Source organism: Chelonoidis abingdonii, chromosome 1, assembly GCF_003597395.2.
Source record: "Chelonoidis abingdonii isolate Lonesome George chromosome 1, CheloAbing_2.0, whole genome shotgun sequence".
NCBI lineage: Eukaryota > Metazoa > Chordata > Testudines > Testudinidae > Chelonoidis > Chelonoidis abingdonii.
In genome coordinates, this window is record NC_133769.1 from 116,324,182 (window position 1) to 116,348,269 (window position 24,088).

The 24,088-nt window shown below is 44.5% G+C and overlaps 1 protein-coding gene across 3 annotated transcripts; it reads left to right on the plus strand.

Annotated features, from left to right (window-relative positions):
- The first annotated feature begins 3,439 nt into the window (after positions 1 to 3,439).
- Positions 3,440 to 22,842, plus strand: CCDC77 (coiled-coil domain containing 77). Of its 3 annotated transcripts, none has more exons than XM_032796727.2 (12): positions 3,440 to 3,512; positions 4,203 to 4,257; positions 6,193 to 6,409; positions 8,146 to 8,288; positions 9,652 to 9,748; positions 14,159 to 14,231; positions 14,537 to 14,634; positions 16,381 to 16,529; positions 16,852 to 17,101; positions 18,814 to 18,939; positions 19,069 to 19,221; positions 20,524 to 22,842. In XM_032796727.2, exons 2-12 carry the CDS (start codon positions 4,220 to 4,222, stop codon positions 20,668 to 20,670), a joined length of 1,491 nt encoding a protein of 496 aa, XP_032652618.1. In that variant the 5' UTR covers positions 3,440 to 3,512; positions 4,203 to 4,219; the 3' UTR covers positions 20,671 to 22,842. The 3 variants fall into 3 exon arrangements, with proteins under 3 accessions (XP_032652618.1, XP_032652620.1, XP_032652619.1); XM_032796729.2 differs by having other exon boundaries at positions 18,823 to 18,939; positions 20,524 to 20,766; XM_032796728.2 differs by lacking the exon at positions 3,440 to 3,512 and adding an exon at positions 3,538 to 3,559.
- Positions 22,843 to 24,088: the final 1,246 nt, after the last annotated feature.

A 24,088-nucleotide genomic window follows, 5' to 3' on the forward strand; every position in this document is an offset into this window, starting at 1 on the left:
ATCTGTATAAATAAGATAGTTTGTGTCTTGTATGGTGCTCACATTATCTGGGTGTATTAGCAGAGCTCTGTGCTAATAAAACAGAGTGGTCTGACAAACTGTGAGTCCTGAGTCTAACTTTGACATACAACAGAAAGGCCCTTGGAACACTTGGGAAAAGTCTAAAATCATTTAACTAAAACTCATGCTAGAAAGGGCCCAATATGTTTGAGAACCTTGTTTTGAGAGCTGGTTTCTAGTTGATATGTTTTGAGACTGCTCAAGGTTGTTTTGGTTTTGATTTAAAATGTTTGGGTTAAAAGATTAGTGGAGCTCTCTGGAAAAGACTGCTGTGAGCAGCATAGTAGTTCTAAACTGATGGACTGAGAAGTATTAACGGGGCGGCTCCAGGCCTCAGTGCGCCAAGCGCATGATTGGGGCGGCATGCCGCGGGGGGCGCTCTGCCGGTTGCCGAGAGGGTGGCAGGTGGCTCCGGTGGACCTCCTGCAGGTGTGCGTGCGGAGGGTCCACTGGTCCCGCGGCTCCAGTGGACCTCCCGCAGAAGTGCCCCCCACGGCATGTTGCCTTGCTTAGGGGTGGCTCTAGACATTTCCCCACCCCGAGTATAAACCCCAGAATAACTTGGAAAGGGCAGTTTGTCTTGTATTCTCTGTTTGCCATGTGTGTGTGCGCGCCCGCACGTCTCTCTTTTTTTCTTTTTTTTTTAAATTTTGTTTCCCCTAACTTTCTGCTCCAATTTAGGGTGCTTAACTTCTTGAACCTTAGGCCATGGTGTTTATCAAATATTATCAATGTACACAAGCCAGTCATTCATTTGTAGGGTTTTTTGTTTGTTTTTTGCTCATGTGAGGTTACCTGCATTGCCTCCTTCCCCTGGGAAAGAAGAGGAAACTGTCATGCTGTAGGATTTCGTCTCTGATCTAGCCTTTCCAACCTGATCTCAGATGAGCTAGAGAACTCTGCATATCCCAGGAGACAACCACAACTCCAGCCTGCAGCTGGCAACAATCACCAGCCAGCTAATAGTGAGCCGTTAACAAAAGCATCTGTTCTTTCTTCCTCTTCCACTTTCCTGTCTTCTTGTTGTTTATGTTTGTCAGTCTGGGTTTTGTTGGGGAAAGTGATCTGACAAAACTCACAGCTTTATAAGTATATTAAGAATGTTTTGATTGTAATATTTAAGAAAGGGGTTAAGAAACAAAGCTGGTGTGGAAACTTGCAATTTTTCCTGCATACTTGCACTACACTTTCATTAGAACAGGGGTAGGCAACCTATGGCACACGTGCCAAAGGCAGCACGCAAGCTGATTTTCAGTGGCACTCACACTGCCTGGGTCCTGGCCACCGGTCCAGGGGGCTCTGCATTTTAATTTAATTTTAAATGAAGTTGGTTAAACATTTTAAAAACCTTATTTACTTTACATACAACAATAGTTTAGTTGTATATTATAGACTTATAGAAAGAGACCTTCTAAAAACATTAAAATGTGTTACTGGCACGCGAAACCTTAAATTAGAGTGAACAAATGAAGACTCAGCACACCACTTCTGAAAGCTTGCCGACCCCTGCATTAGAAGATTAAATATTTTACATGAGAAGTGAGCCTCAGACTGTGAAAATAACACTAAGCACTAGTTGTGGGGTGCAAGAGTAACACCTAATTCAGAAGTTCTCAAACTGGGGGTAGGGACCCTTTAGGGATTCACGAGGGTATTATGTGGGGTGTCACAAGCTGTCAGACTCCACCCCAAACCACGCTTTATCTCCAGCATTTATAATGGTGTTAAATGTATAAAAGTGTTTTTAATTTATAGGGGGGGTTGCACTCAGAGGCTTGCTATGTGAAAGGGGTCACCAGTACAAAAGTTGAGAACTACTGACCTAAACAATCCATAAACAATGACATTTGAACTTGGGATCTCTGACAATGAAATCATGAACCTTTCCTCTTTGAGCTGAATTTAAATCATATCACTTGTTTGCTATTGGTTGGGTGATGATTTTCCATCATGGTGCTTGTATTAATTCATTCCCCTCAGAAGGCTGAGCCTTGCTACCATGTAAAACCCTCTCCTCATGACAGGCCACTGTGGTCCTGCCTCTACTCAGAAGGAGAGGTTAACTCTTTCCCTGTCAGTCTCTATCCTAAGTTTATACTCCATCATAGGAGCTTCCAGCACCTCAGATTCCCTCCTAGCAAAATGGACCAGGGCCTCCAACTGACAACAAGATTGATTTTAGAAAACTACATGTAGAATATGTGGGGGGCTTTCAGAAGAAGCTTCCAAAACCTCCAGAGTCTGGGGCCTCTAATTCACAGAAAGTTTAAAATACACTGGGTTTTGTTAGTGCATACAGACATACATCATTCAGACAAATGTTGCCAGGATATTACAGTCTTCTGTTTTCTTTTACCAACTGATCATAGGTGCTGGAACTAGGGGTGCTGCTGCACCTCCTGGCCTGAAATGGTTTCCATTATATACAGAGATTACAGTTTGATACATTGGCTTCTAGCACCCCAACTATACAAATTGTTACAGTGCCCATGCAACTGACCAGCTTTTTCTGTCAAGAGACAGCAATGATCCAGTTCTGCAGGCTTAATAATTAATAATCTTCTCACTTTGAAAGAAATAGTAGGTGAGATACATTATGCTGCAGTAAGTGTACATTGTGATTTATGCTACTAATGTACACAAGTAATATTTTCTATTATTTAACAACTGATGGCTTTGTTAGAAACATAGGAATTGCCAAACTGGATCAGACCCATGGAAGTATAAAAGGAAAGAGAAAGGTATAAAAAAAGCCCCCAACAGGTAGAGGTGGGCTAATCCGCTCTTCACGAAGGTCTTATCCTAATCCCTAATATTTACAGAGACAACTCTGCACTCACATATGGTATTAATAATAAGGTATATGGCACTGAATCAATGTATATTAAAACTAGGATGTATTTTGTGCAAGGCTGGCTGGTAACTAGTTCTAAACATGGAACTACCCCAGTTCAGGAAATAAAGTGAGTGTGTGCAAAGGAGAGAGAGAGAGAGAGAGATCATCATCACAACACAGCTTGCATAGACCAGTACATGGTAACACTTTAACATAAATTAGAGCTGATCAGGAAATCTGGAAAAGTTCAAAATTTCTACACACTAATGGGAACAGAAATTCCAGGGTTTTTTCTTTTCATCGACAGGGTTTTTTCATTTCCAACTTTGCCTATCAGTTCCAACACATTCAAATAGCAAATAGAGATAAGGTCCGCACGCAGCCCCAACACACCACTCCTGAGTACGCACACAGCGCCCAGTTCTGCCTTGTGGGGACCGGCCTCCCGCACACTGCCGGGGAGGGCTCTGAGAACTACGCTTCCCAGAGGGCCTTGCGGCGCGCGGGACGAAGCGGAGCTGAGCGCAGCGGCGGCTTGTGGTTGGCTGGCGCTGCCGCGCTGTTTGGTTGGGCTCGTTTCCGTTGAGCAGCAGCTGGCGCTTGGATTCGCGCTTCGGTAGGCGAGGGCGCCGCTCCGGGATCGTTGCTGGGAGGCGGCAAAGGGTGGAGGAAGCGGGGGCCCGGCCGGGCGGTGGGGCAGCAGGGGGCGCTGTTGTGGCGCGGGGCAGGGACCGGCTGGCTGGGCGCTGCTGGGGGTGTGTGGGGCAGGGACCGGCTGGCTGGGCGCTGCTGGGGGTGTGTGGGGCAGGGACCGGCTGGCTGGGCGCTGCTGGGGGTGTGTGGGGCAGGGACCGGCTGGCTGGGCGCTGCTGGGGGTGTGTGGTGCAGGGACCGGCTGGCTGGGCGCTGCTGGGGGTGTGTGGGGCGGGGACCGGCTGGCCAGGCAGCACGAGGCAATTTGAAATATAGGAACTCTAGAAAGTGCAAGGTGTTTGCTCTCAATAGCTATAGGGATGGGGGTTTTTTTGAGTGAAAATCCTAAGTGTTTCACAGGTGTTTGGGTTTCTCCCTCCCTCCCCCCAGGAATCTAGGGACCAGTTTTATGCAGTTGAGAAGGAACTGCAAAAATCCTGCCCAATCAATGGTTTTTGAACATCACTGGGCATGTTTGGCACAGTCTTAGTCATTGCTCTACCAGGGACCCCGATTCCATACCCGTCACTAGAGAGGTGTTAATAGGTTTTTCCGGCCTAGCTGGCCATATGCTCTCTTCTTCCTAGAATGTACATTGTTCTCATTGCTGTAGGTGGTGGATTGAATACCATGGATTCCTCTCCAGGAATGTCCCCCACCTCCAAAAGGTCAGTATGACTGCTGCTATCCTCAAACAGCTCCTCTGCCTCTCCATTCATTTAGTTTCTAAATTGTTCTCCTGGGACTTGCTCTAACCTCTGTCATACTGCATAGCTCCAATCTTCCTTTTCCACTCATTACACTGGTGTAACGCCAGCGTCCAATCTCTCCTATCCTATAGTGTTATCACTGTTGCTGTGAGAGTCTTCTCCTCTGCAACTCCTCAATAGCACTCTAAGTCAAATCATTTAAAACCATTTTTTTACTCATAATTATTTATTTTCTCCCTTTGCTATTGTCTGTCTATAACTGTATTATTTAACTCTAAAGCAATTTCATATACAGTTGGTGTGAAAGCTGCTATACAAAATGGTTGTATTAATGTATCTTCAGCACTCACCTAAGATGTCTGGAGATTAAAGATCTTGAATTCCTCAGGTTTCTAATATATCAAAAACCTGATGTGAGCAGCAATATTGATAACAGGTCTCTAGATAGTGACACTAATGGGAACATCACTTTGATCTCATGCATTCATGAGGCATCTGGCTGGCTCTTGAGGTCTAACTGTCCAGCCAGGTTCTGACAATGGATTTGTTTAGCAAATAATTACTTACTTAAGCTGCTTTCTTAAGCCTGGTCTACACTGGGGGGGATCGATCTAAGATACACAACTTCAGCTATGAGAATAGCGTAGCTGAACTCGACATATCTTAGATTGACTTATCTCCCGTCCTCATGGCGCAGGATTGACAGCTGCGGCTCCCCTGTTGACTCCGCTTCTGCCTCTCGCCCTGGTGGAGTTCCCGAGTCGACGGGGAGCACGTTTGGGGATTGATTTATTGCGTCTCCAAATCGATCCCCGATTGATCGATCGCTACCCACCGATCTGGCAGGTAGTGTGGACCTACCCTTATTCTTAGTCCTTTTAGAGTTGACATCTGAAAACTCAGGCAGTCTACTCAACATGGCTACTAAGGGCCAAGTTTTCAGAGCAAAGCCCGAGGTCTGTGTACAGATGCACATCTACACTTGCACTTGCTCAAACACATTCCAAATTTACAAATTAATGATTCACAAAGCTCAATTTTTGTGTCAAAATTTGGAATCACAATTGCATGTGGATTTTGCATGCCGACATATATATGTGATGTTAGTGTATCCCTAAATATCATATTTAGGTGCCAAATACACACATTTAAAAGTTTCTCTCTATCCCTCGCTGTCAGTGTGTGAGAGTTTGATTTCTGTGCAGCTTAAAAGAAAGGGTTCAGTCTCCTGTTGAACCAGAACTTGTAAAGCCATTTCTAGCTGCTATTGCATCAAGGAGCAGAGATAATCCAGTAGGACCCTGAGAATGTACATTAGACTCAGCAGTCAGACATCTTTTCTGACTGAATGGAGTTTTCTTCTCTCCCTCCTCCTCCTTCACTTCAGTGCTCTGATACTGTCATCTCTGACATCTTTCCCTAGACTGACCTGGCTTACTGCTACCTCACATCTTTTTCCTCTGTGTGTCTATCCTCTATCTAGTGTCTGTTTTTTGTGTGTTTTTGTCTAGCAGCAGACTTTTTTATTACCCCCAGTAACACTTATTCTTTCTCTGCCCCTGCTTTTTCTCAGATTCCCCCTCCCCATCAACCTTGTCCCATTCTCCTTGACCCTTCTCCCACAAAAACCACCACCCGCCCTTTTCCTCCAATAGGCACCCCCCTTCCCATCACACTTGGGTGGGCAAACAGTTCCACACTAAAGAGACAAGGTGGATGAGGTAATATCTTTTATTGGACCAACTTTAACAAATTTATTTGGGCATAAGCTTTTGTGGGCTAAAACCCTAGCCTCTAAGGTGCCAGAAGGACTCATTGTTTTTGCTGATACAGACTAACACTGCTACCACTCTGAAACCTAATTTTGTATGTGTGTTCCACCATTCTGTCCAGATTGGCAGCTCCCCGTATGTCCTCCAGATATACCAATTCTCCAGCTCCAAGTCAGGGGGATTCTACTCCTCTTCCTTCCATCAGTGAGCGCCTGGCCTTCCTCCGTCCCTCCCGGGAGCTGCTGGAATATTATCGCAAGAAGATCGCTGAGTTTGATGAAGAACACGAGGACCTTTTGAAAAAGCTGGAGAGATACAAAGGATCGTATGATGAGCAGGTAAATAGCTTACTGGTGATGGACTATATATATACACACCATTGGTTGTCAGAGAAAGTTTTAATACCCTCCTTTAGTTGAAGACTTAACATAGCTGACATAATTCATGAAGGGAATTGCTAGGGAATGTGATGGGACTGAGCTGAAGGAGAATAACTATGTCTTGAGCTACTAGAAGTGAGTGAATTCTTGCCATCTGGTCTCCCAGTTTAGGAGCCAGTGGAGGAGAAATGCTGACTGAGAGAAGTCCTTTTGTTTTAGTTTATTGGGCAATACTTTTGGGAAGCCTTTACACTGTTTGGGCTTTTCTTAACCTTTGAACACTGGGTTAGATGTTCACCTGGTCTGTTGCGCTACCCTTTTTCTTTGCCCTGCACTCCACAGTGGACCTGTGAAGAGTGAATGGCTATTTGGCCAAAATTAATGAGCATTTTATTGGGACAGACTTTATTTATATTGCAGTAGCACCTGGAAGCCCCAGTCATGGACCATGACCTCATTGTGCTAGGTGCTGTACAAACACAATAAAAGTGGTTTCTGGCCCAAAGAGCTTATAATCTAAGAAAAAACTATCCTACAAAATGGAGCCTCTTCTAACAAGCAGGATGATCTTCTAATGCCTCACTATATCAGTCATAGGGTGGCTGTGTAGCTGTATCTTGTAAAATTGGCACTTTTTCTACTGAGGAGGTAGCTGGCAGAGGAGTGACCACCTTTTAAAACATTATGCACTGAGCTGCTCGTGAATCAGCCATCTCTGAAACAGATTGAGAACCCTCAGTAGATGTAGGAAATATCTCAGCTGCACATCTGGGTCAGAGTGGGGAAAGGCACCAAACATTGCAGGTCTCCCAGGTCCCTTTCCTACAGGAATGCTCTTCTGATGAATTAGTTACTTCTCCCCCGTAAAAACCATGATCGCTGAGACAATTTTGTAATCGGTCAGAATGCTTATTATTAAAGCCCGCAGTACCCCTCCCCCAGGGGAGGTTTTTGAGAATAACATCTAGGGTAGGTTGCTCCATCATGTTTAATAGTTTGTGATCACTTGGATCAAGGCAGAGGATTGCATGGTGGGAGTTGCTCACTGTTGAAAAATCTTCTCCAGACAAGCTGCCAATACTGCCCTCTGCTGGTTAAAGTTTGGTGGTCCAATTTAAGACCGTCATTTGTGAGCTTGGAAGAATTGGGTTTTTATCAGTAAATATTGATAAATCTATTTCAGGGTACACACACAAACCAATGAAAAAGGTATTTCTATCAATGATCAACATTTATGGACAGGCCAAGTAAGAAAAATGTCACTTCAGAACTTGTTAGTTTGATTTAAGTCTGTTTACTTTGTACGTTTTGACATACAATAATCAATGTTTTAATGGTTATAAAGCTTTAATATTTTGAATCTCAATGTCTACTGTCATCAAATTATTGGCTGACCTGCCCCATCCCGATAAATTTTCACAGTTGTGGGAGCTTAAGTGATAAAAATTGAAAAAAATGCTTTAAAACATAATTTTCCTCAACCGTGAAAACTTAAATTGATAAAAATAAAATTAGTAATATTAATCAATTAAAAAAAAAAAAAAAAAAAGCAAATTCTGCCAATCCTAGTCATTTGACACACTAACAGCTGCTAGTTTTAGATGCAGACTAGGGTCATCTGAGGCAAAAGATGTTCTTTATCTTTGTTGTCAGATGCTCAGTATCATTTCACGTGCCCTGTTTTCTCTCCATAGCACAAACTACAGTGGGAAATGCGTCAACGGGAACAGGAGATTGCAGAGTTACAGAAGGCTTTGAGTGACATGCAAGTTTACCTCTTCCAGGAGAGGGAACATGTGCTGCGCCTCTATGCTGAGAATGACCGGCTGAAAATCAGGTGCGGAGCTGGGAGGGGATAGGGATGGAGATGGTAGGCGGGAAGAGTTTTCTTGGCTGTTCCTCTTGGGCAAGTAGTGTTTCTGGAAGCCACATGAATTAGTAGAGTCATCTTGAAAGCTTTTTATTCTGTGTCTATACAGCACATTGCAGTGTCCTGCTGTGTAACTGGAGCACTTAGGCACTGTAATACAAGTTGTTATTAATCTCAACATGGGTCTAAAGTCAGTGGAAGTTGCAGGTGTGCCACACTTCTGAGGATCAGGCCATATGCAATCTTCCCAAATGCTGAACTGGACAAAAGAAATGCTGCTGTTACTCCTCCCTTCTATGCAGATCTACTGTACTGACCATTATTCAATTATTCCAAACTTCCTTTTTTTGAAAAAGTGAGATCACTGTGCTGCAGGACTCGTAGTCTGCAGTCCCAGAGAAACCGAGGCTCCAAGGATCTTGCTTCAGAATATAGGCCCACAAAACACGGCCGGAGTATAACAAAGAGCAAAAGTTTACCAAAAGGTCAGGTTTGATCACAAAATCACCTGCGTCAGCTTGGAGGTTCTGGTTTAACTCAACTTGACATGAGCTTGGCATAATTCTTTAGCTGCATTTCCTCTCTGCAGTTTTAGAAGCAGGAAACTCATAGAAAACACAGACCAAAGAGGGTAACTCTTCTGTTTTCCCCAGAGCTACCTGTTTTGTCTTCTGGTCAACACCCCCTGTCTGTCTTTCTTAAGATAATGAGCCTGAATAGGCACAGCTGCACCCAAATTAGCTCTCAGTAGCACGTCTCCCTAAGATGCTTCTGAACTCTGTCTGAGAATTAATCTCAGCGATTTTTGGTTAGCTTGATGGGGTCTCCTTTTATGTGTGGTGGGTAATGGTCTTATGTACCCTCAAAGGGGTGCCTAAAACCTTGTATATCAATCACATTCCAGATTGTGGTGGAATACATGGGCTTCTAAGGCAAAGGAGGTTCTCTGTGTTCTGAAAAGTAGAACATCTACAGGATTGAAATCTTCCCAAGGTCATATTCCCCCGGGACTATGAGCTCTTACTATAAATTCACAGACCCTGTCCTTTCAGCATCCGCCTTCTCTATATAAGCTCATGTACCACTATCAGGCTGTACTAAAAGGGGAACTCCTCACTGCACCAGCAGAAATGGAAACTCCTCCCATGCATCTTCAGTGTTAACAGGATCTCTAGCAGTCTGGCTTAAGGACAACATTGTCTCATGGGCTGTGACAATCTGAGGAACAGGTTTGAGCAGCTCCTTTAACTACAATAACAATCTCTAGAGAGAGTACATGCTTGATGCATTTTGGAATAGAAATGTGCTGATGCTTCTCCATGAATTCCAGGGAGCTGGAAGACAGAAAAAAGATTCAGCATCTCTTGGCTTTGGTGGGAACAGACAAAGGAGAAATTACTTATTTTCATAAGGAGCCTCCACACAAGGTAAGACCATTCATTGGGAATAGCCTGTTTCTCTGGCAAACTTTGCTTTGGGTTCAGCCCCTAGAAGCTCTGCACCAGGGGTAGGCAACCTATGGCATGGGTGCCGAAGGCGGCACACGAGTTGATTTTCAGTGGCTCTCACACTGCCCCGGTCCTGGCCACCAGTCTGGGAGGCTCTGCATTTTAATTTAATTTTAAATGAAGCTTCTTAAACATTTTAAAAACCTTATTTACTTTACATACAACAGCAGTTTAGTTATATATTTATAGATGTATAGAAAGAAACCTTCTAAAAATGTTAAAATGTATTACTGGCATGTGAAACCTTAAATCAGAGTGAATAAATGAGGACTCGGCACACCACTTCTGAAAGGTTGCTGACCCCTGCTCTACACAGTGAGTTACCACTGAGGAGCCAAAGAGACAAAACAGAACTATGGAGAGGGTTGCCAGAAAACATAGATGTTTGAAATTCAGCTGGCTCTGTGTTGGTCTGATATGTGCTGTAATAAACTAGTGATGGGACTCGAGACAAAGAGTGAGGCCTTCCCTCTGTCTTGGTAGTTAGTGCTAGGAAATCCGAGTTTCATTTCCTGTGCAGGAGAGCTGCAAAGGAAGTATGTATTCCTCCAGGAGAGGAAGTGTGACAGGTTTCAAGAGTGGTGACTCCCAGCAGCAGTGCGTATATGGATGTGAAGTCCCATACACAAGTCCTGTTTGATCAGAAAGGTCACGACTGTGATTCAGGGCATGAAGAGGGGGCAAAACCAGGGCATTCCGTGATGTGAGAGTGCAGTGTGAGACTTGAAATAATGGGCCACATTCTCTACTGTTGTCAGATCCCTCCTGCAGGCTGTCAAGTGGTGCCCAGCAAGCCTATATAGACTTCTTTTGTGTGTGTAATTGCCTATTCATTTCTTTAAGTAGTGTGTTGTGTTGCTTGTTTTGGGGCTTGCCCAAGAGAGCTGGGCTTCTGCTTTTTTTGTTTGTGTTTGTTTTAATTTTCCGCCAGAGAGTGTGATTGGCTCCCGGTTGTGTAATCTCCTTAAAACCAAAAAAAAAAAGCTTTAAAAGGTTGCTTGCTGCCCTCTGCGCTGCATAGGTTGTGCAAAAGTCCCTGAAAGCAGCCCTGAATTTTCTTTGGTATGCAGGAGCTCTCAGTTGGTTCAGATAGTTTAACTGGCCCTGGCAGAGGGAGTAGGGAAGGAACATGTCCTGAGCTGATTCCTTACTGGCATACTGTGTCTTGGGGATTGTGACCAGCTGGTGTAAAGGCTGGAGCCATTGCAGAAGGGCCATGAGAACAAGGGAACTTATCAGCTCCCTGATGGCCACTTTTTCTTATTTTATTGAGTGGATTCACAGGGTATGTCTGCACTACGCAATTATTCCAGTTTTACATAAACCGGTTTTTTAAAACAGATTGTATAAAGTTGAGTGCACGCGGCCACACTAAGCACATTAATTCGGTGGTGTGCATCCGTGTACCGAGGCTAGCGTCGATTTCCAGAGTGTTGCATTGTGGGTAGCTATTCCATAGCTATCCCATAGTTCCCGCAGTCTCTCCCACCCATTGGAATTCTGGGTTGAAATCCCAATGCATGATGGAGCAAAAGCAGTGTCGCGGGTGATTCTGGGTAAATGTCGTCGCTCAATCCTTCCTCCGTGAAAGCAACGGCAGACAATCATTTCGCGCCCTTTTTCTCTGGATTGCTCTGGCGGATGCCAGAGCATGGCAACCGTGGAGCCCATTTAGCCTTTTTTCACTGTCACCGTATGCGTACTGGATGCCACTGACAGATGCGGTACTGTAGTGGTCTACACAGCAGCATTCATTTGCCTTTGCAGGGTAGCAGAGACCGTTACCAGCCCTATTGCACCGTCTGCTGCTTTAGAAATTGGTGATGACGGTTACCAGTCATATTGTACCGTCTGCTGCTGTCATGGGTGCTCCTGGCTGGCCTTGCTGAGGTCGGCCGGGGGCGCATGGACAAAAATGGGAATGACTTCCCAGGTCATTCCCTTCTTTATGTTTTGTCTAAAAATAGAGTCAGACTTGCCTAGAATATGGGGCAAGTCTACTAGAGAACCAGAGAGCACAGCCACTTCGGGTCAGAGCCCCAGAGATCCCGCAGAAATGATGAGCTGCATGCCATTCTAGGGGGTGCCCCTGCAACAACCCACCCGTTGCTTCCCTCCTTCCCAACCCTCCTGGGCTACCGTGGCAGTTATCCCCCCATTTGTGTGAAGTAATAAAGAATGCAGGAATAAGAAACACTGACTTTTTAGTGAGATAAAATGAGGGGAGGCAGCGTCCAGCTGCTATGATACTCCAGGCAGCACATCTCCGTTACTCATTAAAGGGTGGGGGGGAGAGGAGCGCAGCCTCCCACTGCTATGATAATCCAGAATCTCCATTAGACATGAAAGGGGGCCGGGGAGAGAGGAGCTCAGCCTCCAGCTGCTATGATGAGGATGGTTACCAGCCCTATTGCACCATCTGCCAGGACTGAATCTCTAGGACACAAAGCTTAAAGAAGGGAATGACCGGGAGTCATTCCCATTTTTGCCCAGGTGCCCCCAGCCGACCTCACTGAGGCTAGCCAGGAGCACTCATGGGATGATGATGACGAGGACGGCTATCAGTCATTTTGTACCATACCATCTGCCACCGGAGAGGGAAGGGGTGGGGAGAGGACGGTGCTGTTTAGCACTGCAGCATCCAGTAGACATACGGTGACATTGAAAAGAGGCAATAAACGAATTTTTTCCCTTTTCTTTGAGGGGGGGGTGTAAATTGACGACATATACCCTGAACCACTGGCGACAACGTTTTTGACCCTTCAGGCATCAGGAGCTCAGCCAAGAATGCAGATGCTTTCCAGAGACTGCAGGAACTGTGGGATAGCTCGAGTCTTCAGTCCCCCCTCCATGAGCGTCCATTTGATTCTTTGGCTTTCCGTTACGATTGACACACCGCACTGTGTTGAGTCCCTGCTGTGGCCTCTGTCTATCATAGCCTGGAGATTTTTTCAAATGCTTTGGCATTTCTTCTTCTGGAACGGAGCTCTGCTAGAACAGATTTGTCTCCCCATACAGCGATCAGATCCAGTATCTCCCGTACGGTCCATGCTGGAGCTCTTTTTGGATTTGTGACTGCATGGCCACCCATGCTGATCAGCACTCCACACTGGGCAAGCAGGAAATTAAATTGAAAAGTTCGCGGGGCTTTTCCTGTCTACTTGGCCAGTGCATCTGAGTTCAGATTGCTTTCCAGAGCGGTCACAATGGTGCACTGTGGGATACCGCCCGGAGGCCAATACCGTCGAATTGCGGCCACACTAGCCCTAATCCGACATGGCAATATCGATTTCAGCGCTACTCCCCTCGTCAGGGAGGAGTACAGAAATAGGTTTTAAGAGCCCTTTATATCGATATAAAGGGTTTCGTTGTGTGGACGGTTGCAGGGTTAAATCGATTTAACGCTGCTAAATTTGGTATAAATGCGTAGTGTAGACCAGGCCATAGATTCATAGACTTAAGCTCAGAAGGGAGCATTATGATCATCTAGTCTGACCTCCTGCACAATGCAGGCCACAGAATCTCACCCACCCACTCCTGTAACAAACCCTTAACCTATGTCTGAGTTACTGAAGTCCTCAAATCGTGGCTTAAAGACCTCAAGGTGCAGGGAGTCCTCCAGCAAGTGACCCGTGCCCCATGCTGCAGAGGAAGGCGGATGTCCGAGAACAATTCTATGGGGAAGGTGAATGCAGGGCAATGACACTGGAGATGCCTAGACCTCCAATTGGGGGGTGGTGTGGAAATTAATAATGGGAAGATCATTTGCGAAATTAGTCATCACTGACAAGATTGTCTCTGTTCCTATTTCATGCTTTGGTGTTAGTTAGAGGAATCAGCGCACACGTTAGATCAGGATCAATAGATGCACCGAGCAGTTAGTTCTTGCCTTTGATTTCTTCCTGGGTTTAAGTGGATGGGTATACGTAGATTTGTCGTATATATGTTTCTCAGTGCGCCAGCTAGCAAAAGGGTAAGTGGAGAAGAAAGCACATTGTTGCTCCTCCTTTCCCTCCCACATCTGAATGCTGGATATTCTGCTAAAGGCCTAATCCTGTTCCCATTGAAGTCACCAATCCCCAATCATTGAGAACTATACAATGGTGTAAGAGGTGGAAAATGTAATGTTCAAGCACCCCATCGTAGCGGGCATCTGCTCTCAATGCTGGTATTTCTTTTGCAAATGTCTTTACCTTGCTCCTGCTGCTCGGATGGGCATGCTGTTCTTTTAAGTCTTTTTCCACACACTCTAGTGTTCATTCTTGATGACTGGGCTCAGAGAACAGAATGCAGAATGTTCAGGTAACAACTCTGTTTTTGCTCCTCTAGGTCACCGTTCTTCAAAAACCAATCCAATCCAGGGATCCACATGAACGGAGCGATGGTTATACTTCCAGAACAGGTACCTCAAAAGTGACTTTCCATACCAGCCAAGAAGACAGGTACTTGGAGGGTGGCTAAATATCACGATAGTGCTGGATGTGTAAAAAGCATGCAGTTGCCATGAACTCCCCAAAGCCAGTGCTAGAATGTTTTCTGCAGTGACTCCTGCCGGAAGATGCTGTGGTGCAGTAGCTGCAAGCTCTTCCTTTCCTTTTCCTTCAGGCCAGCCAGCACACCTACAATATTCCCTACTGGGCAAAGTCTCACACATAGGCTAGGAGAATGGAGTAGAGTAGTTATCTCAATTAATCTTGTTCTCTGCAGCCGGCACTAAAAGAAGCACATCAAAGCCAGCAGCAAAAGGAGAGAAACCAGAAAGTCCAGAGAGATATCACAGAGACAATCAAACACTCTTACTGCAGGTAAAAGAGCATTTACTGATCAACAGATGCAACTTCTGCTTGTGCATGGTGTGACCTGTGGTGACACAGCGGTGCCTTCCCTGGAAATGGCAAGGTCAGGGCACGCTGCAAAAGGGAGAGCAGATTCTCCGATAGGCTGGTGGTTAGGACTCCCCAACCAGTCAGAAACTCTGCTTCTGATCCCCCCACATTAGTTATCAATGTGAGGGGGGTGGGAATCACACAGCCCTCTTACTGCATTCCAGTTCTCTGGCCCCCAGTCAGCACTTCGGTCCAGTATAATGAGGAGTTATTTCAAAACTCTGCTCACATATACAAAATGTTCTTCTGACCCAAAGTGACAGCCACCTTACTAGGTCAAAAAGCAAAAACAAGGAGTCCTTGTGGCACCTTAGAGACACCACAAGGACTCCTCTCTTTTGTTTTTTTTGCACTGATACAGACTAACACAGTTACCACTGAAACCTCTCACCTTACTAGGTCAGGATAGGTTTGGCTCTTACCCAAAATACCACACTGCCAGAGAATCCTTTAGTGTCTAAAACTAAAGATTTATTATAAAAGAAAGAACAAGATGAGAGTTGTTAAATGGTAAAGCAACTTGGTACATACATCAGACCACAAAGTCCATGATGTATCAGGTTCTTAGCAGTGTTGGTGAGTTTGCTAGCTTGAAAGTCATCTGGAACACATCCACAGCTTGGATGGGTCATTCAGTCCTTTGTTCAGAGCTTCAGTTATAGAAAAGTTACTCCAGAAGTAGGAAGCAGGACTGAAGGCAAAATGGAGAAGATGCAGCTGCCTTTTATATTCTTTTCCCATAAGGCTTGCACTTCCTGTGTTCCAAACACAAGCTTCATTGCACATGGAAAAACCTTAAGAGTTCTCTGTCCATAGGCATGCCCATACATGGCTTGCTGACTCATCAGGTGTGGTCCCTGATCTTTTAATTGGTTTATTGTACAGCTGATGTCCCTTGATGGGCCATCAAGCAGGCTAAGTGGTGCTGATGCCAATCTGTCTGGGGGTGTCACCCAGATGCATAGCAACAGTTTGAAATACAGATTATCATACTTGGCAAATTGTAACATTTTTGTAGATACCTCACACAACATCTGATCAGATTCCTTGCAATTTTATAATATTGGTGCCCACTTACGGTGTTCCACATATTCCATACAATGTCACACATGGGTTTATACGACAGCCAAACATGCTGCTTGCCTATCCCTTCATTGGGCATGCCCATTTCCCCTTTATGCTACCTTGGCAGTGCCTCCCACTTACTCCCAATCTATTTAGCTCTCTCTGCAGTGGACTTACAAGGGGGGTGAGGTTGGCATGAAACAAGAAAAGCATTTGGGTGATGAGAGCCATAGGGCTGCTCTAAATTACAACAGTGGCCAGAATTAGTGATGCACAAGAGGCACTTGAATTCATCTTTGCCCCTCCACTTTCCTTCCTGTGCCCAATGCAGGAAATGAGTGAAGAACCTGATCCGCCTTCTGTAAAGTATCTCTCACACCAGGTAGGGATCTATTACAGGAAACTTCTAGAGCGCCAAAGCAGATTGCTCCTATCTTCAAGGCCTGCAGAGAAGTTAGACCTATATAATAAAGCATTACAGGGCAGGGGGTGTTTTCTCACTGTGTCTGTGCCTAACCTGGAATTTAAACAGGACTCTCAAGCAGGGCAGCGTGTCTGGTGTAGGATCTCACTCTATGCCTTCCCTGTGGGCCAATCCAGGTGGAGGCCCTGCAGGCTCAGATGGAAGAGCAGACCCGGTTATCCAAAGAGCAGCTTGATGCACTGTTAGAGGACAGGCGGATTCACATAGAAGAAGTGCAGGTCCAGCATCAGAGGGACCAGGACAGGATCAAAACCCTAACAGATAAGTGAGTGCAAGAGAATGGTTCTGGTTTAATCATGGCAGGAAACGCAGAATATAAAAATCACCTATGGGTTTGCAACCTAATAGGCAGAAAAGCAGAGTATTTGGTCAGTTGCTTGGTATGTAATTGGAGATTGACTGAATAAATTACAAACTAAAAATCCTTTTTCATCCCTGGAGAACTTGGCCCTTGAAAATATGTGAGGGAAGCTCCTGGCCTCTCTCATCCTATGCCCACCCCAACTCCCAGTGAGAATACAGGTGAATGATGAAGGGAATTGAGGAAGGCAGTGATATTATTACTTTAGTGCGATCCCTGTCTTCAGGCTCCATCAGACTCAAAACCTGCTGTATGAGAGTACGCGTGACTTCCTTCAGCTGAAGTTCGATGCACGAGCCAATGAGAAATCATGGATGGCAGAAAAGGACTGTCTGTTGAGGAAGCTTGATGTAAGCAGGGATCAACTTATCAGCAGGGAGCCAGAGAGGGAGAAGGAGAAGGAGAAGGAGAGAGTCATCAAGCCAGTTTCTCAAGCAGAGAGTGAAATTTGGAAAGCACAGAGTGGAGAACTCAAGGTAATTGCTGTTCCCTTGGAAAAGAAATTCACCTGTTTATGGATGGAGGTTTGAGAGAGTCTAGGATTGGATCTCACCCTGGTGCTTTACTGAGAATCTGGTGTTCCCTGTTTTAGAGAGGGAATTCTCTATACCGGGATACATTTGTTATGCTGTCTGAGGCATAGAAAGATTCACTATACAGGAGATGTTGTTGTTTATTGACTTTAAAGATAAAATGCTAGAACTCTTGTTAGTTTATAATGGCGCTCCGGGGATTTTGTCTCAGAAGACTAATATGCCCCGCTCCTTCCGCACCCAAAACAAGCATGTAGCTCCTCAGCTTGTTCCACCTGCCAAGTGGCATATCGTTGCACAGGTCTCAAGCTCTTTATTAGGACTAGGTATTTCCAAACATGAAATGAGCAACCATCCTTTGGAATAAATTGTGTTGACTGCTGGCAGGAAGAACACACTCTGTGTTTTGCCTGCTGTTGTGAGAACATTGCTTTTTTGGGAATAACATTGCTCACAATTCTGCTGCTCCCGTCCAGCAAGTCGGTTTCGTTTTTTTTCTTCATCAACTAATGTACTTGCAGGGAGAACCATGGGAACTTGTACTCCCCTTATATTACATGTACCCATAATAGTTTACTAACCACAGCATATACCAGGGGTATGCAACCTATGGCACGCGTGCCGAAGGCAGCACACGAGCTGATTTTCAGTGGCACTCACGCTGCTGGGTCTTGGCCACAGGTTGGAGGGGTGCTCTACATTTTAATTTAATTTTAAAAGAAGCTTCTTAAACATTTTAAAAACCATATTGACTTTACATGCAACAATAGTTTAGTTATATATTACAGACATATAGAAAGAGACCTTCTAAAAATGTTAAAATGTATTACTGGCACGTAAAACCTTAAATTAGAGTGAATAAATGAAGACTCGGCACACCACTTCTGAAAGGTTGCCGACCCCTGGTATATACCTAAAGTAATTGCTTTATCCACCACTGAAATGCAGCCACCTCTGACATGGAGAGCAGCAACCAAACAGATGTGAGATGCAGGGCCAGGTCTAGCCATTTCGCACCCCCTAAGCACGGCGGCACGCCGCAGGGAGCACTCTGCCACTTGCCGGTCCCGCGGCTCCGATGGACCTCCCGCAGGCGTGCCTGCGGATGCTCCACCGGAGCCGCGGCACCAGCGGACCCTCTGCAGGCACACCTGCGGGAGGTCCACTGGAGCCGCCTGCCGCCCTCCCGGCAACTGGCAGAGCACCCCTCGTGGCATGCCACCCCAAACACGGGCTTGGCGCGCTGGGGTCTAGAGCCGGCCCTGGTGAGATGGGGAATTTTTGACTGAGGACAGTGGGACCAAACTCTTGATATCTTTTTTAAAAAGTGTTGTGGGTTCTAATGACTACATGGTGGATAGAACCAGGCTTGTTTTGTACTTTAATGTCTCATCTGAACAGAGTTGCTCCTGTAATTTGAAGGAGTTTTTGCATACTTAGATCTCTAGTCTTTCTTATCTGGCTACCTGCACCAACTCCAATTTCTAGGGCTACTCATTTGGTTATTTTCTGCCATATCTCCACCAAAGAGCACTCCCAGAGCTGTGACAATTGCCTTGCGTCCCCACCTTTGTTCTTTAGGGAGGGAGGTGCTGTGAGTACTGGCTACCTGCCTCCAGCATCTGTTAATCCTAATTATTTCTCTTGGGCTCCAGTCCTTACAGGAGCAGCTAACACAGGCACACCGATTGGCAGATATGTACCGAGAGCAGTGTGTTGCTCTGGAGGGTGAGCTGGCTAGAATTCGTGAAGAAGGAGATGTTGGCCGAGAACTTTTCAAGGTAACTCCTCTGTCTGCTGCTGCAGGACGGGTTTGCAGCCTCTTGGGGTTGTCTGATTTCCCCTTCTCCATATTTGTGTTGTCGATGGTGCCCTTCCCTACAAATTCTGTTGTGCTTTCCTATCCCCAGGAGCGCTCAGAGAAGATGGGGAAGCGTTTGCAGCTAATGACCCAAAGATACGAGGCCCTGGAGAAACGGCGTAGCATGGAGGTGGAGGGCTTCAAGAATGACATCAAGCAACTTCGGCAGAGGTTGAAGGACATAGAGAAACAGCTCTTCAAGGTAATAATTGATCATCTTTGGGGCAAGGGCTGAGATGGAATTGGCTTGTGGGAGGGTCAGGGAAGGGTTGAATATTCGGATCCTTGGAGCCTAAGTTATTGGAAATCCCTGTGTTTTCTCACTTGGGCCTTTAGATACTTGTAACATATGGTACCTTTCAGTGTTATGGAAAGTTACAGGTTATATGTATATTGTGAAGAGAAAAATACTCATAGGTGTTAATTGAATAGGCATCCAGATTACTAGGGATTGGTGTGATTATACAGTGGATGTACTTAGGGCACCGTGTTATGCTGCTACTTTAACGCTTTTCATCTGGTATCTCCAAGCACTTTACAAAATCTGATTCTTCCAACACCACTGTGAGGCAAGTATTAACTGCAGAAGTATATTCTGTATGGAGCGTTGCAGACCTGTTTGGCTTTTCTCCTGACAGTTCTAGATACTGATTCTGCTCTCAGTGAAGTCAATAAGAGCTTTGTCATCAACTTCAGTGCGAGCAGACCTGAGTACTTGGTGCAAAGAATTAAGACTCAAAGTGCAGAAGTAAGTTCAGGTGGTCATGTATAGAATACAATGATTTCTGGAATATCCTTCATAGGAAGGGTTATTCACATGATATACCACAAGGAATGGTTAACTTGCAGAAATTAAGAAAAGAAAAGGAAATGGTTAATCAAATCCATGTCCATGCCTAATTAATTATTTCAACCTAATTGTATTGTCCTGTTCTTATTACATACTTGACCAGAAGGGGGTGCATGAGTAAAATACAACATACAAGCGAGACATAACAACCATGATCCTAAATCATTCTGGTTATTCTAGGTCAAAAAGAACTATATGATAACCAAATGCAGTTTTTTGCCAAGGCAAGGTATGATCCTCACTACCACCTGTAGAGGATGTCTCCTGAGACTACAGTTGAGACTTAAGTAAAAAAGCTGGGTAATAAGAAATATATAATTTTGTCACATTTTAATGAATCCTTTTAAATCATACTGGAAATGATTTGTTAAACAACTGACCATTTACTGATAAATCTCCAGTTACACTTTAGAGATCTCTCTTCCACTGCACTTGGTACTAACAAGACACCTACATTATCTACAATCCATTCTGGGACTCCTTTCCATGTATGATGTCAGAGCAGCTCAGACACATTGTGGTTATAGTTCCCCCTTGCTAGGCACAGTGAATCTCCTTGGACAGGATTGCTCTTCTTCATAACTTTTCTCCAGATCATACACCATAAACCAAGTCTTTCTGTTTTTTTGTTTTTTTTTCTCTCTCTCTCTCTAGGTGACCATGAACATTGGACCAGACCAGGACCTTGCAATTCTGCATGAGGTCCGCCAAGGGAACAGACGAACCCGGAAAATTCAAGGGGAGCTAAGAAACCTGAAGGCAAAAATCTATGGCTTAGAGAACGAGCTACGGATTTGCTGACACAAATACATCACCCAGCACAATGGTGCACGGAACACGACCAGTGCTAGGCTAAGATGGTCACATTCTCAAGAAAAACTTTCATAAATCTGCTTTCCGGCATCCTGTGATAGAAACTTAACACATAACCTGCTGTGAATCAAGGGTATATCAGTGGGCTGTGGGGCTTGGATAGTTTGTGGAAATTAATGTGTGTGGGGGGAAATTCCTTTCATCTTAGCATACTTTGCTCTACTGCCCTTTCCTAGTAGATGGGATCATTTGTAGACTGTATCGAAGTCATCTTGTAACTTCTATAGTCTTTCCATAGGACATATTTACAGCCTCTAGGCACCTTCACCTACTGTTAGCACAGGGCAAAATGTACTGCTGTCCAGAATGCAGCCAAACACAACAAAAGCTACATGTGTAACTGATAAATCATGGAGAGGAACTAATCCTCCAGGACTCAAATATTCTCTCCTGACTCTGTTCAAGAAGTGAGGGACTATATAAGGCCCTGTTCTACAGTCATTGGAACTATATTAAGAGAACAGTTTTTAAACAAAGACTAAACATTATTATGATGTCTAACGCACCTAGGATATAATTTACATTTTCTAAACTAGATACCTACTTCATCTGGAAAGTGTCTATTTAATTCTGCCTAAACACTCTGAAATCCTATATATCCTGGGCAGCATAAGTGTGTTTTCAAATTGCTTCTCTTCACATGATTCTCTGCCAGCCTGAACAGGCCAGAAAGGGAAAGATTCACCTTATAAAGCTCCTTTTGTGATATTTTCATCTCTTACCCCCCACTCCAAAGCTGTGTTCTCTCTAACACTTTTTTCACTAAAAGTTCCCACTGTAGGCACCATCAGTTCATCTCCACCAGTGATGGAAGTCCTGATATAGACCAGCCATTGCCTTTTTAACTGCTGATGTTGTCTAACCCTACAGCTCTGAACAACACGGTGGTTAAACTACTAGCAGCCACTGGCACCTCTGACTGCTGCTGGATATAAATGGGCAGTAACAATGGTGGAAAACTTTTGAAGGAGCATAAAGGCTAGAGCAGATGAGGCCAAAGAGCTTGTTTATACTATAAATACAATCCTGGTTGCATTAACCTTGTTCCCAAACCAGATAACAAGATGATTTCGTTTGGAGCATAGGCTAGACCTTAGCAGTGGTTTGTAACTAGTCTAAAGCCTCGTTATATTTGCAGGCTATACAGTCCTTTACTTGTAATGCAGCATATTGCAACTTGAACTCCCCACCTTACCTCCTACGCACAAACTAAGGGAAGAAGACGTGTTTATAAAGATGTCTCAGTGCCCTGATGGAGTTTCTTGCTGTAACTCTATACCATTCTCCCCAAATGTGATGTCAGAAAGCTGATCCCTTTCTGGGATCTCTGGCATACCCCACCAGGACCTTCTGATTTTTTTAAATTAATTTATTTTTTTACTGGACAAAGAATCAATTTTTGTGATTTATTTTTTTAATTTTTGTAATCCATACTTTTAAAATTAAAAATGAAGTTGGAAGTGGTTCCTTTCTTCTCTCTTTGAAGGGTGTGGCTAACACAGGTACCCCCTCCCCATTCCAATCAGATCTATTGCTAGCGCTTCTTCTTGCTGAAAGTCCCACAAGAAGGATAAGTATAGCCAGCCTCAGTCAGGCTGATGGGTGGTAGCCAAAGTGGATCTTAGCTCATACTGTGTGTGAGAGGAAGGTAAGGCAAAGGGTCCTCTTGCATGGGTGCATTCTCTTTGTAACAGACTTGCTGCCTCTGACAATCCCTGCTAATTAGCCAGGTGAGTGGGGGCATATTTCTGTGGCCAGAGGTCCCAATAGTCTCACCTTATTACTCAAGAGTTCCCTTAAGTCAATGGGAGTTTCTCATATGCTCTCACTGTGAGTTAAGATATAAAAATCTGGCTCGTGATGGCCTTACTGAAGCACACTATGTAATGAAATGTTAGCTGCTTGTGCTGCAGCTTCCACCTACCTTAAATTTTTGCTCATAAGAAGCCAGCACTTGGCTTCCTGAGCTCTGTCAATTTTTCAGCTCCTTTGAGTTAAGGAATTGCTCATCGAGTTAGATATTTGCATTTCCTTACATGACAGCCAGTAGGTGCAGGTTGTTTAATTCTGGGTTATTTAAATAAATATTTCTCTCTTTATGACTCCCTATTTCCAGTAGTGAGTGTCATGTGAAAGGCAAAACCCAGCAGCATGGCAATTGTCCTGTGCTTATTGCAAAGCAAACCTCATGGTACTGCTGTTTGTGCCTGTCAAGGCATCTATCCAGCAAAGCCCAAGTGCTGCTCAAGCCGCTTTATTTTCAGTGCGTCCCTAGGACGTGAACCCCTCCCCACTGCAAAACTTATACTACTGTTGACTCTGTAAATCCCTTTCTTTATTTTGGAAACTGTCATAGGTCACCTCTAAGGGCAGAAGGCACAAAGTGTTACTTTTGTTTTTCTTACATCTGATAAATCCATGTGATGTATATTTAAAAGCATTGCTTCCAATGTCCGTTTCCAAAACAAACCATGCCAGGGGCCCAGAGCTCAAAAGTGACTCTAAATAACCGATCACTGTGCCACTGACAGATCTCAAAAAGTAGTAGCTAATAGGGAATCACTATCAAATGGGGGTGTTTCTGGTGGGGTTCCATGGGGAAAGGTACTAGGTCCAATGCTATTCAACATTTTAACCAATGGCCTGAAAGCAAATATAAAATCACTGCTGGTAAAATTTGCAGATGCCACAGAGACTGGTGGAGTGGTACATGATAAGGAGAAGGCTGTCATACATACCCATTCAAGCAAAATGTATAACTTTGCATTTGGCTGTATTAACATACATCTAGGAACAAGGAATGCAGGCCATATCTACAGAATAGGGGAATTGTATCCTGGAGAGCAGAGACTTTGGAAAGGATTTAGGGGTCATAGCAGACTAGCACAAGCAACTCAACATGAGCGCCCAGTGCAATCCTGTGGCAAAAAGAGCTAATGTGATCCTTGAATGTATACACAAGGGAATAGAGAAGTATACAGCATTGGTGAGACCGATACCAGAATACTGTGTACAATTTTGGTATCCATATTTTTAAAAGGGATGTTAAAACATTGGAGAATTACTCATTTTTATGGTTAGAGTCAAGAAAATGCCTTGCAGCAAGACCTAAAGATCTTCATCTGTTTAGCTTCTCAAAAGAAGATTGAGAAGTGACTTGATGACAATGTGTAAGTACCTTAATAGGGAGACAATACAAGATACTAAAGGGCTCTTTAGCAGAGAAAGGCATAACAGAAACCAGTGGCTGAAAACGGAAACCAGACAAATTTAAATAAGCTGCAAATCTTTATCAGTGAGAGTGATCAACCATTGAAACAAACTATCAAGGGAAATGGGGGATTCT